Raw genomic sequence first — 19,434 nt, 5'->3', positions numbered from 1 at the left:
GTTTGGAAAAGGTTAAATGAATATAATGACATACATGAAATCGCTACTTATAATGTGCACTGTGTGTATTTCTGCTATATCCACATTATTACAGTGACTTCACACTCTGCTGAATGCAAATGTGTTAGGATATTTGGGATGCCTCAGTGCTTGGCGAGTGACTGCAATATAGCTTTCACACTGTTTAACTGACAAAAAAATGCTGGAACTTTCCACTTTCACTTTAAGAACATGGCCCAGCATTTTTAATGATAACATATCCAATTGCATTACTCTCAAGAAACATGTAGTTACTCATATTACTGGTTGTTTCAGATTCTGGGAAATACAACCTTTAGAAATTTCTTCATAAAAAAAGAAAAAAAAACACTACACCATTCATCTCTTTGTTTCATTCATCATCATTTGTATGTGTGTGCCTGTACTATGTACAGTTGCTCAGTTATAACTTCAAGAATAAGCTTTAAATACACAAAAATGTCTATGTCTTAAGCAGTTTATGGTCTACATATGATCAATATTAGGGTAAACAATAAAAAGACATAAAATAGCACTACCTCGAGTTTACATGGTTGTGTACAATGGCCATAAGCATAAAGGATCACACATATAATGCATAATGACTTCACACACTGAAGTTTATGAATGAAGATTTAATCCATTACTAACCCATTACTATTTGTATAGTGCCCTCCACAAATATTGGCAGCCTGGTAAATGTGAGTCTTGAAATAAGTCCACATTATTTGCATTATGTCTTGAAACAAGCAAAATTATTGACATTATGTCTGGAAAACAGACAAAATTTTCTGCATTATATTGATGTTTTCACTGACCAAGATATAATTTATTGCACTGTACAAATGCATTCATTTAAAGTAACTCTTGCTAAATTAGACAAGCCTCCTGCTTAAAATGCTGTGCTACAGAGAAGGACTGTGTTGTTGTAGCTAATAAAAACTAGGCAGGCTGGAAACAACAAATCTACCATCATGTAAAAATTAGCTGGATTGCATGACAAAAAAAAAAAAAACATTTGATCTGTGACATACACATACAAAATGTGTAGTTTAATATAATATTACACTTCAAGTTCATCAAAAGTTGTTTGCTCATTTCTTATTAAGTTAAATTGAGATTTTTGTCAACATTTGTAAAACTTTTGTTGTTACATAAGAATTTGTCTGTAAGTAGAGCACAGATATGTCAATTAAACACAATTCAATAACAATTTGCTTGACTGCTTCTAAATTGTACTGACAAAGTCATGCCTTTAACCTGCCATGGCAGATGCCATCAAGAGTTATGACGGGAGTCTTTGTTCAGTAATGGAACAGTATCTTTTAACCATTGTTGGTAAATATCATGACAGATGTTGTGATGTTTGATGTCATAACTGCATCACAGTTAGCCATCATGATACCAAACATTATGGGATCTGTCATGACAATCACTGGTAATGGTAACATAACGCTAAACAAAATCTGCATTGACAACAATGACTTGTTCATGGCACAGTTTTACCCACAATTCTTTATAGAAGTGCACAGAATGATTTGGATGATTTTGATGAGTTCAGGTAGGCACGGACAGCCTCCTCAAATACTTCCTTCACCCCTTCACCACCTTCAACAGTTGAGCACTCAAGGTACTTAACAGCCTTGATTTCTTTAGCAAGAGCCTTCCCCTGCTTCTTGGTGACAGGAGTCAGGTTCTGTTTTTTCAGATCTCGTCTGAGGTCCTTTTTGGTGCCCACCAGCAGGAAGGGCACTTCAGGGGAGTGTTGTGATACCTCAGGGTACCACATAACCTTGATGTTGTCAAAAGATCTCCGGTTGGAGATGGAGAAGCAGAGGATGAAGACATTGGTCCCACCGTAGGCTACGGGACGTGATCGGTCATCCTGGTTCTGACCGATTGTTTCCCGCAGCACAAGCTTGATAGATTTGGAGCCCACTGTGATCTTTTCATTGGTGTTATTCAGAAGTTCGGTCTTTCCCACAGCTTTATCTCCAGCCACCACACACTTGACGCTCTCTGTTTGCTCCATTGAGTCTTTCAACCTTTGCCGGAGACCTGAAAATACTTAAAACCATGTAAATATTTGTAACAATGCAAGTGACCCATCAATGTTCCACCCACAAATGCACGTTGTAGCAATTGTGGCAAGGTTGTACAAATTGAAATTAGGTTGATGTTTATAATCACTTCACAATATTATGTTTTCACTGCATTCAATCTATGACCTTTAGAGTTGGGCCTCCAGTTCAGGCCACAAGTGTCAAAACTACTCTACGATAATGCTAATTTATGCTCCTATGAGATTTCTAATACTATGTTAGCACCAAGCTAATGCTGGTGCACACTTCTTGGTTGCTTTCAAATGAACTTTTGTAGCTTGTAATACGCATTGACATTGATATTTTTTCCTTGTATGTTACAATTTTAGAGTGACTTTTTCAGAAAAGCGCCTTGCCATAGAGCATAAGGATTTCCTTTTCAAACTGCTGACTGAAACCTGGCTACGATGTGGTTCGTGTTTGCAGTCTGTGACGTATCCATTGCCCAATCTGGACAAAAAGACTTAACATACGCATTGCAGAGCAAATGCACAGGGCTGTAGTGCTGTCTATTTCTGGTGCTCACCTAGACCATATAAGGCAAAATGCGGACTTCCTGCGAAGTCTACACCAAGTGTAAAGGCGCAGATTTTGATGATAATATCAGTTATGGAAGTAGGTAGAGTTGAAATCTCCTCTCATAAGCAGTTTTTACACACTTACTCCCACATGTTCTCAAATATTTGATGCGAAGACGTTGAACACATCAGTCAACATCGAAGAATATGGGTCCAAAGTTTGTGAGACCAGAGAGTGTGGGGCTGTAGTCAGGAAATTTAGATTACGTACCATCTCAAAGAATGTATTGCTAACAGTGGTGTAATTACTTCCACATGCTGAGTAGTATGGTATGAGGTTTTGGATGCAGTCTAACTTTCAGAAGGCCTACAGTACTGTTTCTATTGTAAGTCAAAATGTGATGTTGAATCCACTGTCACTTTCTAATGTTGATGGATAATTGGACAAACTAGCTTCTGAAGTCCTAACTGGTAAGAAAAACTAGCTTGGCAGTATATACCTGGATACCACAGGATTTTAACTCTGTTCTTTTCCAGTTAAAACTTGCAGTTAGATCAGCTATCCCAACAATCTGACCTCTAACACATGCAAAATAAATATCATTTGACATTAATAAGGCACTCCCAACAGCTGAACGCATTTATGGGCAGAGCATGGGTAGGTCAGTATCGCACAACACAGTGATTGCACTTTGAGGAATGCAGAGCTGTTCCATCTGTGCTGTATTTTGACTTTTTTCGGCCAAAGAAATACATTAATATGCAAAGAACTAAATCACTAAAGCTGTCATAGTCAGATCTGCCGGAGTCGTTAGCCACACTCTGTAAATGTTTACATTCCCTGTTTATGTACAAACAGATCGAACAAAACTACTTCCATTTACGTGCTTTCTTTCCGAGTATACGATCACCCATATGTCCAGCTGGACACTGAAGGACGACCGACTGTCGAGCCCTCCTGCTACCCACTTCAGACCAGCTGCCCACGCCCCAACCACCTACCTTGGATGAGCTGCCCACCCTACACTGATGTTCTCATAGACTCCTGGTTATTCCTAATACCAATATTACTGCTGTTAATATTAATAATATAATCACTTGTAGGTAGTTTGACCAGAGGAGGATGGGTCCCCCCTGGTGAGCCTGGTTCCTCCCAAGGTTTCTTCCTCAGTTCTGAGGGAGTTTTTCCTTGCCGCTGTTGCCCCTGGCTTGCCCACTGGGGGGTTTCTGTACATTCTTACAGTTCTCTTGAAACTTTTTCTTTTCTGAAATTCTGTAAAGCTGCTTTGTGACAACATCTGTTGTAAAAAGCGCTATACAAATAAATTTGATTTGATTTGAACTAAATCAAGTCTCCTGAACACTAACGGTAATTACTTATTTATACCAAAAACGGTGGCTGTAATGTACTGTTTACAAAATAATACATCTTATAGATACAGATAGTGTTTTTAGAAAAGAAGAATGACTTTGATAGAAAGGAAGCACTATATTCATAGACACATTTAATAGTTTTACCAAACATACAAACATTCAGAATAATTTCTGTTAACAAGGCAGTCACCAGATGGAAATGCCAGAACTATCATTACAGTCCTGAATACATTATCAATACTGAGAATCGGTGAGTTACACAAATCCATTGAGAACACATCAGTGAGAATATTCAACTTATTTCAGTTCAGCTGTTTAATAGAATATATTATGAACATCTTTCCCAACCTTGGCCTTAGACATGCCTTGTCTCAGTTTTATAAAACTGAAAAATGTAACTGAATGATTAAAAGCTTTAACATACCCAGAATGATCCTCGAAGACTAGACTGGCAGTGTAGTTCTTTCTCTTTGTCTTTCTCTTTGCTGACAGTGGTTTAATCACTTCCACATGAGGTTTTGGGTGCAGCCTGGATGAACAGCGTGAAAGTTATTCTCCACCCCCGAAATACTGTCCAGACACGTCAGCTACACTCCCTCATTTTCTGAACAGAGACATTGGGCAGGCTCAGTAACTATGAGGATGTAATCTTTTTTTTTGGTCATCGCTTCTGCTTTATAAAGCTTCAGAATTGCACATCTAGTGCAAATATTAAGAAATAAGATATTTTAAGCCTAAGGACGTTTTTAAGGCGGAGGTTGCTTGTCAATGTGTCATGTTCTTGAAGGACACAAAGATTTAAGGGTGCTACCAACCAGTTCAAGATATTGACTTCAGTATATTAGTACACATATACAGATACATCCATCCATCCATCCATTTTCTAAGCCGCTTCTCCGTCAAGGTCACGGGGGGATGCTGGAGCCTATCCCAGCAGTCCTGTATACAGATACAGTGGTCCCCAAAAAAGTACTTGGACATTTGTGTCATACTTAATGCTACACTGTGTAAGTTTTGGGGATATGGAGATGCCTTTCGTGGAAATGTATAGTTGCACACAATGTACAGAAAAACAAGCTGCAACATCAACTGTGCTTCAAACACTTTCCACGAGCTGATGAATCTGATGTTTGAGTGTGTTGTAAGAGTATTCAAAAAGAACTAAGTCAAAACTTGCTGAAGGATGTGTCTCCCAGGGGTATAAGTGGAATATCTGCTATCATCATCATATCTTCCACAGTATAATTTTGATTTCACATCTGATGCCTAAATATCGAGCTGGACTTTCTTTTTGAACCTGCATGTTTGGTGTTAATACCTAGAGACATACGATGATATAGGTTCCTACAAAAGATCTTCTTTTGAACATCTTGTTTGTAAATTATCAGGTCAGATTCAATTATTTGCTGTGCTAATCTATCATCGTCCTCCTATGCAGTGTAGTTTTGTACGATCTGCCTGAAGTATGTGCTATGTTGCCTTCTGTCATATTATTTGATATTATTTACATATAATATCATATGTAATATGTCATATTACACATTACTATTTCTGCTGATTTTATGTTAGTGCTTGCCTGCTTTTGATTCACACAGCATGTAAACTTTCTAACATGTGAGCATGGTCACCCACTGGACTTAATTTGTACAACTGACCTTAATAATTTTGCTTAAGGCACTCATATTGGTATATCTGACCATCATTTTATTGAATTCAATTTTAATCACCATTTCCATAGGCAGTCTAAGAACCATGGTGACTTGCAGGAATCTGAAATCTCTGGATCCTTTAACCTTTTCTGCTTCACTTTGTGCTTCACCGCTGTCTGGCGACTCTGCCCTAATGAAATTTTCTCTGTACATAATAATTCCATCTTGCATACTTTAGAAGCTCTAGCACCTATTAAACATCTTTGCGCCATCTTCCTGCTCTTCTCCATGGTTTATCATTGAGCTTAGGGATATAAAAGCCACTGGCAAATGTCTTGAGCGGATTCATGTGAAAACTGGCCTTACTGTAAATTCTCTGGCCGAGGCAGACCATATGTCTAGATACATAGATGGTAAATAGGGTTCATTCTGCTTACCTATCTTTGATAATCTACCATAGCTCATTCCAGCCCAGGACCCTTTTCAACACTATTGACAAATTCCTGCAGCCCCCAGTAGTAGCTTCTTCTGGTTTAGTTCAATTAAGCAGTGAATTTGCTCACTTCTTTCTCCAAAGTTGATTCAATCTGCCACCCCCTTATTTCTGGTCATCAGTCCCCCTCTGATTTGTTTTCTTGAGCTGAGATGGGGTGTGTGGAGTCAATACAACTTAAAAAAATATAGTTTCAATGTATCGTGGAACAATTATGTTACCTGACTTAGGGTCAAGGTTAAGTGTAGCAACCCAGTGACAGTTTTGTACATTTATTTCTGAGAGTTTATTACAAGTTAGATCCTGATCCTGGTCCCTTATTAAGGAATGTATGACATTACATCTCATACCTTATTAATGGATGTTTTGCAACTTGTTGTATCACTGCTGATCTCAAAACCACTGTTGTAAAAAGTAACAAGAATTTGTTGTTTTCAGAAAATAAGCTAAAAATAAACTGAGTTGGAAGTACAAAGTTTGGTTAAAGATACCTCCTGGGTGCCCCCAGCCCTGGATGTATGTGTTAAATTACTAACACATAACTATGACTTGTACACTTGATTTAACATATTAAGTATTGATTAGCCAGACAAAGTGTTGGATAATTACTGCAAATAATACTGGGCTGTTTTGAGGAGAGGTTTGGAAAAGGTTAAATGAATATAATGACATACATGAAATCGCTACTTATAATGTGCACTGTGTGTATTTCTGCTATATCCACATTATTACAGTGACTTCACACTCTGCTGAATGCAAATGTGTTAGGATATTTGGGATGCCTCAGTGCTTGGCGAGTGACTGCAATATAGCTTTCACACTGTTTAACTGACAAAAAAATGCTGGAACTTTCCACTTTCACTTTAAGAACATGGCCCAGCATTTTTAATGATAACATATCCAATTGCATTACTCTCAAGAAACATGTAGTTACTCATATTACTGGTTGTTTCAGATTCTGGGAAATACAACCTTTAGAAATTTCTTCATAAAAAAAGAAAAAAAAACACTACACCATTCATCTCTTTGTTTCATTCATCATCATTTGTATGTGTGTGCCTGTACTATGTACAGTTGCTCAGTTATAACTTCTAGAATAAACTTTAAATACACAAAAATGTCTATGTGTTAAGCAGTTTATGGTCTACATATGATCAATATTAGGGTAAACAATAAAAAGACATAAAATAGCACTACCTCGAGTTTACATGGTTGTGTACAATGGCCATAAGCATAAAGGATCACATTTATAATGCATAATGACTACACACTGAAGTTTATGAATGAAGATTTAACCCATTACTATTTATATAGTGCCCTCCACAAATATTGGCAGCCTGGTAAATGTGAGTAAAATTTGCCTGTAAAAACATTATTTATTGTTTATCTTTTTGATTTTTCATTCAAAATATCAACAACAATCTAACCTTTATTTGAAGTAATAATATTATTATATTAATAATAATATTAACGTTTAACTTCTGGCACCCTACAACTATTACGTTGTGCAGCCTCCCTTCGCAATGATAACAATGATATAGGTCTTCTCCTATACTGCTTAATGAGACTGGAGAACACATGGCAAGAGATCTGATACCATTCCTCCATACAGAACCTCTCCATATACTTCAGATTCCAAGGTTCATGTTTGTGGACTTTCCTCTTCAGCTCATCACACAGATTTTCTATGGCGTTTAGGTCAGTGGACTGGAATAGCCATGTCAAAGCTTTGATTCTGTGGTCACAACTTCTGGTTACATCGATGGTGCTTAATTGTTGCTTGGAGACATTCTGACCCTAAGACCTAACATTTTTTTCAGTTGCCCAGCTGTGATCTTTGGAGATTCTTTGTCCACTCAAACTACCCTTCATACTATGTCTGGGGTCAGTATGGATACACGTCCTCATCTGGGCAGATTCTTAACACCTCCAGTTGCTAAAAACTTCTTTATTATTGCCCTGATAGGGGAAAATGGCATTTTCAACTCTTTATCTATTTTCTTTCTGATTTATGCAGCTCAACAACCTATTGTTGCGCATCATTGCTGTATTCTCTGGCCTTTCTTATAGTGATGGGTGACTGAGGGAATCTGGCCTGTGTTCCATCTCATATATTATATATATAACAGGAAGTCATAGCTTAACATTAAGTGCTCTTAATCACTCAGATGAACTTTAAAACAAAACAATATGGACAAGAATGCAGTTAGATTTCAATCATAATGATGTCCAGGGGGATCAACAATTCTGGCACTTATAAATTTTAGAAAAATATTTATTTCATAAGATTTGGGTTTTTTTCTTTCAATCAGTGTGCTTCAAATAAAGGTTAGATTTTTGTTGATATTTTGAATAAAAGATCAAATGCATAAGCGATAAAGGCTAAATAAAGATGAAATAAAGTTTTTTTACAGCCCTTTTTGCTCATGTTTTCTCAGAGTTGCTAATATTGGTGGAAGGCACTGTTTCTGACATTTGCGTTGGTCTGTATGTTCTCAGAGCTGGCCTAAAGGGAGTTTATCAATTTGATCCTCTTACATTTAGTCTTTGGTTCACATGAGATTACTGATGATAATACAATAATAGAAAATCCAAAACTTTGTGAATAAATGTATGAAAATATTGTAACAGACTACTACATATTACTACTACATACTGTAAGACATGAATTCAAGGTGTAACTATACAAAATGTCATCAATTTAGACCAATGAAGAACACATTTTATGCACTAAACACAGTTCTTGGACATGAAAGAGTTTACATGTTCACTTAAATGCTTTAACTTTTATTTTACACATACCCATATTAACTTGAGATGTCTTCTCAACTCTTCTGGTTGCACTAGCTTCAACCTTCAAACAAACATGGAGTGCTGAAATGCAATGTTTTCTTTATCACATCTTTCCATAGATGGAAATATTATAATATTATAATAAGAAAAAAATCATGAAACAACTGTGTGCATCCAAAATCCCAGCTTTGAAGAAGAGATTCACCCATAGTCGATTAGCCAAGACATGTTTGTCTAAAGGTTGCTTTGTTTTGGAGTGGAGCTACGAGGCTAATATGAAAAGGATTTTGGACTTTCATCACTTCCATCAGTTTTTCACGGAGCCCCGCTGGTGATACCCTGTATAAATAAAAATAATGCGTGGCTACGCCTTATTAACGCATGGGAATGAGATCCTAATGCATGGCCACGAATTAAAAGGGGTGGGAATGAGACGATTGAGTCATGGCCATGGCTTAGTAAAGCAAGGGAACAAGATCTCAGCTTACTAAGTTGTGGCCACGCATTAGGATCTCGTTAACATGCTTTATGAAGTTGTGGCCACACATTATTTTTATTCATACAGGGTGTCACCAGCAGGGCTCCGTACTTTTTGCCTATATTGGCATCATAGCTCTAGTACAACACTAAAGAAAAGAAAAGAAATGGGAAGAGATAGAAGAGTGTAAATCTGATTGTGTTAGCAAACTATTCCTTTAAAGCAATGTTTCTCAAACCCTGGTACCAGGGGCCCACTATCTGGCATATTTCCCTGCTTTTCCTGCTTTAACACCCACTTTAACCCAATAATGGGTTGTTAAAGAGCTGGTTAGCAGGGTCAGGTGCGTTGGAAGCAGGGAAAACACTAAGAAGTGCAGGGTAGTGGGCCTCCAGTACCCGGCTTGAGAAATACTGCTGTAAACCGCGCTGGCCACGGGTCTTCTGTAACGCTACTATCACCTATACAGCAGAGGGCGATGTAGGCAGCACATAAAGAAACACAAGCGCGTCTCTGCAGTGTTTCAAAAAGGCGAGGTGCAGACTGAGGAGGGCAGAGAGACTCAGCCAGACAGCTTCTGCTGGCTTCAAGTGGCTGTCTGGGGGCTTTCTTAAAAGGAAACCTCTCCGCATTTGTGTCAGTTGAGAAATTTAAGGCAGTCGGCTGGTTTCGTTTCGTGAATAGCGCCAGTGTCGGGCAGGGTCTGTCTGTGGTGGCAGATGATGTGCAGGCACTCCGTAATGATCCATTGCAATGCAGATTGAGAAAGTGAGCCTGGTGGGCTAGGCTAAGTTAGCTCTGGAAGAAGAAGAAGGTAGTCGTCGACAGGCTGGTGTAAATTAGCTGTACAGTCCAGCCTCGGGTGTACAAGACGTTTGCGCATTTTATGTAAGTTAGCTAGCGTTAGCTGAGCAGCTGCTGAGCTGCCATCTGTGTGGCCTCCTCTCTCTCTCTTTCTCTCTCTCTCTCTCTCTCTGTGACTGGTCCGGACATTGACTGGGAAGTAACGTCGGGAGGAGGCGAGAGTAACGTTAACGTTAGCTTCCTCGCCAACAGCAGCCACGTAACCTATCTCGTATCTGTTAAACCGGTGGGATTTGACATATTTCAAGGAAGAGCAGCACTGTCATTTTCTATTATTTGTCTTTGACTGTGTGGATGGAGTGCCGGCGGCGGGACTCTCATGGGAGCTGGAGAAGAACATAACCGACACGAACCTTCTCCGACTTTAACCTCGAAAAGTGAGAACCTGCAGCGGCTCCGAGGTAGCCCGACTCCACACCTTTAATGTTATTTCGAGTGCTTGTTTATCTGTTTAAGAAATTACATTTTTCACTTATCATATGTTGATTTAAACGGAAAGAAATCCTTGCTGTCTAAATGACAAGGTTGTTGTAGCCATAGCTAAGCTAGCTAGCTAGCTTTATCAACGGTTAACGTTAGGTTAGCTAACCTAACGCTAGCTGTTTTATTTTACTATGACAGACTAACGGCTAACTAAGTTATATTCCAACCGGTTAGCAGGACTGTCATGCAGATGTGGTCTTATGTTGTTATTATTTGTTTTTACAAAGTGTTGCCTGTGACGCTTGAACCAGTTAATAATCATGCTGTAACTTGATACACAGACTGCTACTCCGGTCAGGTCGTGGCCCTCAGGTTACTTTCCTACATTTTGTGACTTTAGACTTTAAATTTCACGAAGCTGAAGGCAGCTTCGTGTTCGGATTTCACCGGTCCACCTTAAAGGGTGCAACAGTTAGTTAGGTTCTGGCGCTTGAGGTGTCGTAATGACTGCACCATTTAAGGTGGAACGGGAAAATTCGAGCAAGAAGCTGGCGGATAGGAAGGAAGCCTGCTTTAATATTGCTCGATCTGAACGATTTCATTCATTTAGAAGACCACCAGCTGGACGTCAGTACAACTTTTGCTGAGTGGTCGTGTTAGTAGGCGTTGTCCTCAGTTGATTCCCTAAACGGAAATTCTCGATAATACGAACTAACAGTGCCAGTAGTAACACGTACAGACATGCACAATGCACCCATTCAGTCCTTAGAAGTGTATCAAGCCCTTCATAGTGCATATCTACAGTTCTCATTACAAATCCTCTTGGTTATATATTGGATCTAAATCTTTCAGTGACCTAACACAAGTTCAGTAAGATAAGCTGCTTACTAGTTAACTTGTGGTGTTCATCATTGATAAACTTAGGACTTTTTCTCTTTAACCATAAATATTATACAAACTAGCCGTATTACCAACCATTTTGCGTCTAGATCTCTCAATAGCTGGGCTAGCATAACATACTTGAATTGTTCTATTTATCATTGTGGCCATATCTGATATTCCTTATGTACATATCTGCTGCTGCTGATGCAGATTCATAAACATTTAGAAAAACTTAGATATTACAGCTAAATTCACTTGTTTTGCATGCTTTAACAAGTTTTCCTGTAATGTGTGAGGTGGAACTAAGTTGCTGTAAGTCTAAAGTGCTGATGCTATAGAGACCTTAAGTTCCTGTGTGCCATTTTGGCTTTCTCCTCAACATTACCTGCAAGGTGCTGCATGCATGTCAGTTAAGCAAAGTGAATCAGACTAAACTTTCGGAAGGAATACTGTGCCTTAGCGAAAATGTGGTCTATGGGAAGTACATTGAAACTGTATGAGTGTGTTTACCCTAACATTTTAACCATGTGTCTTTCACAGATTGATTAAAGTCTCGCTATGGAGTTCAGTAAATTGGCTGCGCTATGGATTGTGTGCTTATGTGTCTTGGGAGAGTGTCATACGGACAAGCCCAATCAAGTCAGCACGGAAAGCCTACAAGTCGACAATGGTATGTCAGATGTGCACTGGAAGAAACTTGAATATTGTGTTTTCTCAAAATCCAGTCATCATGCACTACATAGTTAATGTTTTAACACTTATTCAAGCTATTGCATCAAACATAAGGATATTTTCCCAAATGCCGTTCATTAGAGCACCGTATACCAATGCTGTAGTCTTATTTAGATACTGTTCAGACTCTAAATGTAGCTACGCTGAGAATAGACAGGGTATGCATTCTACTTTAAGCACTGTCCTCAGTGAGATCATGACTGTATGTCAAATCAAGAGGAGTGGAGCATCATAGTGTTGCGTTCTCCAGGTCTACACTGCACTGCAGACTTACTGCCTTAATTCAGCTGGACTCGTTTGTTTAGACTTTGCTCATTATGACTATGAAAATATCATAAAGAGTGCTAGCAGCAGTAATGATGAAATATACATCACAATATTTTTTTGTATGTATCAAATGATATTTAACTTGGCAGTAATTGGGATAATAATTACTATGTTTCTTCAGTTCTGGTACTCTTGAGTACGTATGTGCAGTCCAACTCATTTTGGTATTCATATAGATGAGTTAAACAGATATCTGATTAACTGCAGGGATGAAAAGGCAACAACAAGATAGGAAAAAAAACATGCGAAATTGGTGTGATCGTAGCCTTATTCATTCTGTTATTGAAAATGGCCAAATCTGGCTCAGATTTGTTGCAAGTTTTTCCTCGGAGCTTAATATTGTGACCACAGTACTGAGCTGCACAGCTTGTAGATAGGCCTCTGGCATTGTGGTCTTCATCTCACCCTAATGGCATCTTTCTTAAAGGGCACGTTCATTAATCATGTCGTATTCGTAGAGTTGACGCGGAACACAAAAGTGAATGTTAAACGCTAATGTTCTTTATCTGATATGGTAGCCTAATAATTGCTATGTTTCCTGCCTACCCCTTCAAAACAAAACCATTTTATTAATTTTTTTTTTAATTTAGTATTGGAGCATGATGCATCAACATTAAACAATGTGCTTTTTGTTTTCTTTCCCCTGGTTCCCTTTCTACCCCCCAATTAAAATGTGTGAGAAATAGATAAGTAATGGTTCCCAAATATAAAAAGAGTTTTTTTTAAACCTTAAATAGTATATTAAATGTTTTTTAATGTGTAAACAAAATTAGGTCTTTTAACTTTAATTATGCTGCTTTGCGAGCAGTGAGTGATTTCCAATTTAAGAGAATTTGTCTACGTGCTTGCAGTGAAATAAAAGTGATTATATTACACTGCCTAGGAGTTTTCATTCTGATCAGAGACTATAAATATGGCTAATTCAACACAAGGCTCCGTGGTCAGCCTACATATTTCAGAAAGAGTGTTAAATATTGTGGACCAATAGTCTGTGAATTTTTGGGCATAACCTGAGCATGTGTGCCATTTTGCGACGTTTATGTGGCATCTGAGAAATTTTATCTGCATTAGGATAAAATGAGGATGTCTTGGTCTTGCTTAAGTGTATATGATGGAGGATCTTAAACTATATTGGAGTCACTTGCACAAGAGACACTCCCATGCACTCTCTGTAATGCGCAGTTCCACACATCACTGGAAAGATTTTAGTGAAGTTCTCTTTCTAGCTAGCCTTTATCCTATTTACTGTAGTGGTGTTTTTAGACATATATAATGGGTAGGCTTTTGAAATTAAGCCTTTCAAGCTGGGTAACAATTCTGAAAGCTAATGTACCAGGCTCTTCATTGGTAGATTAGGAAATGTTGTGCTATGGTTTGAATGAACTGGCGAGTTTGAAAATATTGAAATAAGTGTGACAAATTAAAACGAAACCTTAAATGTATTACTGTATTGATGCCATCTCTCCTTCGTGTATTTTATTGGTAGAGTCACATTAGAACCTTCAAAAATGATTTAGTCTTAATGACCTAACAGCCTTTGGCAGCCATGTCTTAAGTCCAGAGTGCTGTAGGTCTCTTGTCAAGTTGGAACAGAGCCCAGACATCGTGTGATATTACAGCATTCAGCCTTTGCTAGTTGGCTATAACTGAGCCTGCCACCATTTGCCCCCTCATTAAAAACTCATAAATTGTTTCTATGGACCATTTTTATGTTATGCACAGTTTTAGGTGAAGTTACAGCACCTGTTGAAAGGAGTGGTGCGACATTCTCAGTTCTGAAGTTGGACTTTTAGATCAGTGTCTGGGACACTGTGTCATAGTTCAGACACACTGATTGTAATCAGGTAGTGGAAGACCAAGAGAGCCTCAACATTTACCTTATGCATAATGGTGCTTTTGAAACAATCATATTGGGTTTGGACATCAGTGGGTTTTTAACTGGGTTTTGAACAAAACTGGATCACTGTAATAGGGATATAATAATTCACATTTATTTATATTTTGAGTTGACTGATATGGGACCATCGAATAATAATTTGTTTACTCCTAGTTTCGCTGTCAGAGATGGGGCTAGCTCCAAAAACTCTTTGGCCATGAGCCAACATGTTTTATTACACCTCCCACAACATAAGCAGAATTAAAATGAGTATTTGCCTCAGTCTCTTGAATGTATTATTCACTGCACTCTGTGTATCAAATCAAGAGCCTTGTCTTGAGATATACAATATTTGTTCTTGTCAATCCCTTTCTGTGTTTTTGTATGACTGGGTCTAAATTTAAGTGACGTGTCAACAGTAAAATGCTCTGCATACAACCTTTTCTGACAAACTTAAGGTTAACAATTATCAAAGGGTGTCCGGCACTGTGCAATTCAAGTCATGACGGCAATGCTGTGGGATTGTTGCTCAAATAATGGAGGCTGAAATTACAAATGCTATCTGCTGAAATGTCTTGGGTAACTCTATAAGGCTGGTAATATAGAGACTGAACAATCATCTGAAACAGAATAATGTCACTTCTAGATTAAATTGCAAGGACCGTCAAACTGTTTGGTATTTTGTCTTGTTTGTAAGAAGGCATATCTGACTGAAAAAGACGGGTATTAAAGGCTACAGATAGCTGTATAAGTGACAGATATTTGTGATTATTTAAATTGGAACGGTTAAATGCTGTCGCATTCAGGAAATCTCCAAAGGAAAGTGCAAATGTGGGTAAGTCCCAACTAAGGGGACATTCATTTTCCTATCTAGATGTGATCAGATGTGACGTGTTTAGCATGCGTAAGAGTCCATTCATAAACGTGTGGAATTTCTACAGAGGTTACGTTAAGCCCTTACCTCAAATACATATTTGTATGTATGTTGCCTTGGTCTAAGGAATGTTTTAAAACCAGATACATTGTGTAAGTTTTTTCAAGTTTAGACTTTCAGGATTCAGCAGTGAGGCAACATGTTTTTCTTTGTGCTGCCATGATTGATGGCTAGGCCTGCTCTGGCTGGTAGAGCATTTTCTATTGTTATTCCTATTCGCAGTTATATGAACTTAAGTCCAGAACCTCAAAGGAGGAAATGCAGTGTGGGGGGTGGGTGGGTGTAATAATTCAAATTCGAATAGACCTGTGTACACCAAATGAGATAAATGATCTTATCGATTTGGATAGTCCTAATGCAGTCTGTGCATTTTGAAAGACACAAACTACCATGTTTCAGCAAAAACTTTTTAATAAAGTACATAGACATTGCTAAAGTCCTGGAATCTACCATTCACTCACCAGTCCATACATACAAACTAAGATACAAAAACAGGCAGTTCATTCATGCTGAAGTTACAAGGAGTGTTTTAGCTCTTAGACTGCTTTTTGAATGAGGGAGATGACATCCAGATAGAACAGCTCATTTACATATTGCTGTTGTTGGAAGAAAACCTTGTAACTCCAAAATTTTAACTTCACAGGAGAAGAGAAAAAAACATAATTTACTTTTAATTTAAGTCAATGGAACCATGGTCATTTCTTTTAGTCCATTTATCATAAAATTTACGCACAATGTAAAGGACAACAGACACTTTGAAATGATCTCAATAACTGAAAAACGACAAAAATGGAGAGAGGTTTTGTTCTGATAACAGTGATATATTAGTATTAAAAGCACTATAACAAAAACAGCCTGTTTTAATTTCATTTGATAAAGATAGCTTGGAAATGGTCATGTAAACATGGGTATGGGCCCTTTGTTGTTTTAAATTATTTTCCTAATCTGGAAGTCATTCAAACTGTGATTGTCCTGCTGACATTCTAGGAAGAGTGTATAGGTATATTTGGGACGCTGCATGAAGAATATTCTAACTAAAGGAAATTCATTTTTGTTTTTTGGAAATCTCTTTGAATATAGTCCATAAAGTGTTTGCTGAGGAGTGGTGACTTGTTCTCAGGCAGAGTTTATATATAAAAAGGCTTTGTTGTTCTCTGTTTTTTTTTTTTTTTTTTTGTTTTTTTTTTTTTTTGTTTCTCTGTTGCACCCTTTCTCTCTTTTGAAGCTTAGGGAGAAATCTTGCCATATACGATTAGTTGAATATCAAGGAGCCAGCTGTGCATTTTGATGTTTGAACCTCATAGAAGTTTTTTTTTGTTTTTGTTTGTTTGTGGGGTTGTTGTATGATCATGCATTAGAAATCACAGGTTTGAAATGCTTGGCCAGTGAAATAGTGTGATTAGATGATAAAGCCCTAACACAAGCTAGGAAAGAGTATCCTGTTACATAGGGTATAAGCCTGGTTGAGTTCCCTCACAGTCACACCCATTATAGCAAACAGATCTTACTTGAACACTGTTCTTAAGACTATACTTTTTAAAGTCTTCTGGAGGGAATTAGGAGCAGTCCTGAACCCTTGGCCTGCTTGGCTAGGGAGCTTTGGAGCAAATATTTGTGCCATGTTTTGCAAGTAATGGCTTGTGTTTCCACAGAGAAAGAAGTGTATTTTCCCTTGAATCTTTTATGATCTTTTAATGGATAGTTTAAAAAAATATTACTGAACATAGGATGCTGGCATGATACTTCTGTTCTTTCTTAATGAGGATGCCTGTAGGTTGTTTTAAGTTGCTTCCTGTTTACATTTGGTATTTAGTTGTCAAGTTGAAGTTTCATTTATAGAAACGTTCCTGTTGTGAGATGGTACAAGTGCTCCTTTGGGTGACTTATCAGATCAGAGGTCTAGAGCAGGAGACCTCTGATCTGATAACCAACCCTGGTAATTAATTATCAATTAATTACCAGGGTTTTTAGGTATTTTAGACCAGTCACTTGCCAGTGGGATTTAATGAACTATATGGCAAAGATCTGATATCACAATACTCAAAGACATATTCAGGGTACAAGTCATATTTTGTTTTACTGGGGTTTGGTAAGGTAGAGCAGCCAAATTGCAAAAGCAAAACATTAAAATGTGAATTTAACATTTTTAAAAATATTCTTTTCATATTATTAAACACTTTTATAGCTCAGTTATTGAGATCAAAACAAAGCCATTTAGAAGAAGTTTTGAGTTATATGCAGGGTATTCTAAGGTAGAAGTAGTACTTGATCAGTCTAGATGTAGATTATTGTAACGTGTAGATTCACCAGTCATAGTAAATAAAATGGCTATATTTGCACAGTACACATTGCAGACCCTGGTTCCTATCAACATTTGTAACTCTTTCTTTTTAAACAAACAAAGTTCGTCAGTGTTATTTAATTACTGATGGTACCCACAGTGGTGCTCAGAGTGTATTATAATGTCATCCTCTCCTGCTTGAACATGTTCTTTTGAAACTTTAAGTGAAACTGGTTGCTGGTACAGCAAGACATGTGAGCTCTCTCTGAACTCTAGGGTCGTGCTCGTTGGACAGTGTAATGTCAACCCCACTTTCTTTGCCCTCACTTGGTCTATTTCTGCTGTCTGCCATGGTCATCAGGCCCCTAGAAAGGCCAGGGAAAGACTACAGACTGTCTAACTGCCTCCTGTTTCATAACAGATAAGCACTTGTAGCATGTGATACTCTTGATCCTCTTGGGCTTTTTTTTTCTTTTTTTAAACTGTCTCAAAAGATTCCTATTCCTTTAGGCTATCTGTTTATTACTTTGCATCTTCAGATGTTGCTGTTTCTTCATGTACGTGAACCAAGATTAGACTTATTTCCAATGGATTTGTAGTGCTTTTCATTTGGATACGCTGAAGAATTAAGTGTATACCAGTTTGTTCTAATGAAATGTTTTTGAATTTAAGGATATCTCGATAGTTAGGCTCTTTTTTGTATAAAAAACATAAATAAGAGTGCTCAGACTTGTAGTTCTTTGACTTAGCAGGCCTGTGCTGTCTAACATCAGACATACACACACTTTTAATGGCAGTCAACATTAAGTGCACCTAGTTTTGTGTGAACTGTGTTTTCTGATCTGATGCTTAATGTCTACATTGGTTGTTTCAAATTCTCATGGAAGCTGAAGTTTCCTTACGCTGCTCTTTGAAACATGACTCCAAACGTCAATGTAACGTTCCATAGTCCCCATAACCTCCACTGTGGTAGCAAAACAGCTGTACAGATTTGATGTCTAAAAATAGGAGCCCCTAGTTTAAGTTAATACCATAGCCAGGTCTATATTTAGGTCTCCCTCTCGGTTTGTTCTTTGAGCTGGAGAGCTCCACTCTCAGAGTGGGATTTCTAGGAGACTCTTTAAGAGGCCTGCTGAATTTTGAACTGGACTTTTCCCGACATATCCTTTTCACAAGATGTTCTCCTTTTAAACAAGTGTTCAGAAGCAGTGAGTGGACAAGGCTCCAGTCACTCAGACAACAGGAAGGTCACTGTCCTCCTATGATGCTTAATTAAGCTGACTGTTTCATTTCCTGCTCTGTGTGATATTGGCCCAGAATTATTGTTATTTCACATTAAGTGAAAGATGATAGATCCAGGTATTAAGAGAGGCTGTATTCTTATGTCACAGTAAAGGTAAAATGTGCCAAGTATAATGTTGGTTAGAAAAATGTGTATTAGTCTCTGCTGTCTAGTTTTGTTTCAGTGTTTCACCCCTGCCTGTCTCTCCTCCAGAGCTGTGCCGCATTGATGAGCCCCTGTGCCAAGATGAAAATGCCATCCTCAGTTTCGAGGCAATCCGCAGCATTCACAAGCAAATGGATGATGACGCCAACGGAAACGTGGATGTTGTAGAGACAGATGGGGTCAGTGTTTTGCTTATAAGAGTCTGGTAAAATATACAACATTTGTTTGAGAACTGAACTGATT

At 38.0% G+C, this 19,434-nt stretch overlaps 2 protein-coding genes across 5 annotated transcripts in view; one reads left to right on the top strand and one right to left on the bottom strand.

Moving 5' to 3' along the window:
- Positions 1 to 221: 221 nt before the first annotated feature.
- LOC119265774 (rho-related GTP-binding protein RhoG-like) lies at positions 222 to 4,567 on the bottom strand. Of its 2 annotated transcripts, none has more exons than XM_037546752.1 (2): positions 4,437 to 4,567; positions 222 to 2,076 (listed from the first exon to the last, which is right to left on the bottom strand). In XM_037546752.1, exon 2 carries the CDS (start codon positions 2,048 to 2,050, stop codon positions 1,535 to 1,537), a length of 516 nt encoding a protein of 171 aa, XP_037402649.1. In that variant the 5' UTR covers positions 2,051 to 2,076; positions 4,437 to 4,567; the 3' UTR covers positions 222 to 1,534. The 2 variants fall into 2 exon arrangements, with proteins under 2 accessions (XP_037402649.1, XP_037402648.1); XM_037546751.1 differs by having other exon boundaries at positions 222 to 2,085; positions 4,437 to 4,529.
- Positions 4,568 to 9,940: 5,373 nt separating this feature from the next.
- Positions 9,941 to 19,434, top strand: part of stim1a (stromal interaction molecule 1a) — a 49,760-nt gene continuing 40,266 nt past the window's right edge. The window contains exons 1-3 of one of the 3 annotated variants that reach the window (XM_037546510.1): positions 9,941 to 10,690; positions 12,135 to 12,264; positions 19,240 to 19,370. In XM_037546510.1, the coding sequence (XP_037402407.1) occupies positions 12,153 to 12,264; positions 19,240 to 19,370 (243 nt within the window). In that variant the 5' untranslated portion in view covers positions 9,941 to 10,690; positions 12,135 to 12,152. The remainder of the gene's footprint in view (positions 10,691 to 12,134; positions 12,265 to 19,239; positions 19,371 to 19,434) is intronic. The other 2 variants (XM_037546508.1, XM_017707196.2) reach the window with 2 other exon arrangements.

Source organism: Pygocentrus nattereri, chromosome 17 (genome assembly GCF_015220715.1).
Source record: "Pygocentrus nattereri isolate fPygNat1 chromosome 17, fPygNat1.pri, whole genome shotgun sequence".
In the NCBI taxonomy this organism is placed as follows: Eukaryota; Metazoa; Chordata; class Actinopteri; order Characiformes; family Serrasalmidae; genus Pygocentrus; species Pygocentrus nattereri.
The sequence above is the reverse complement of the archived record's forward strand: the minus strand, read 5'-3'. Positions and strand labels throughout refer to the sequence as shown.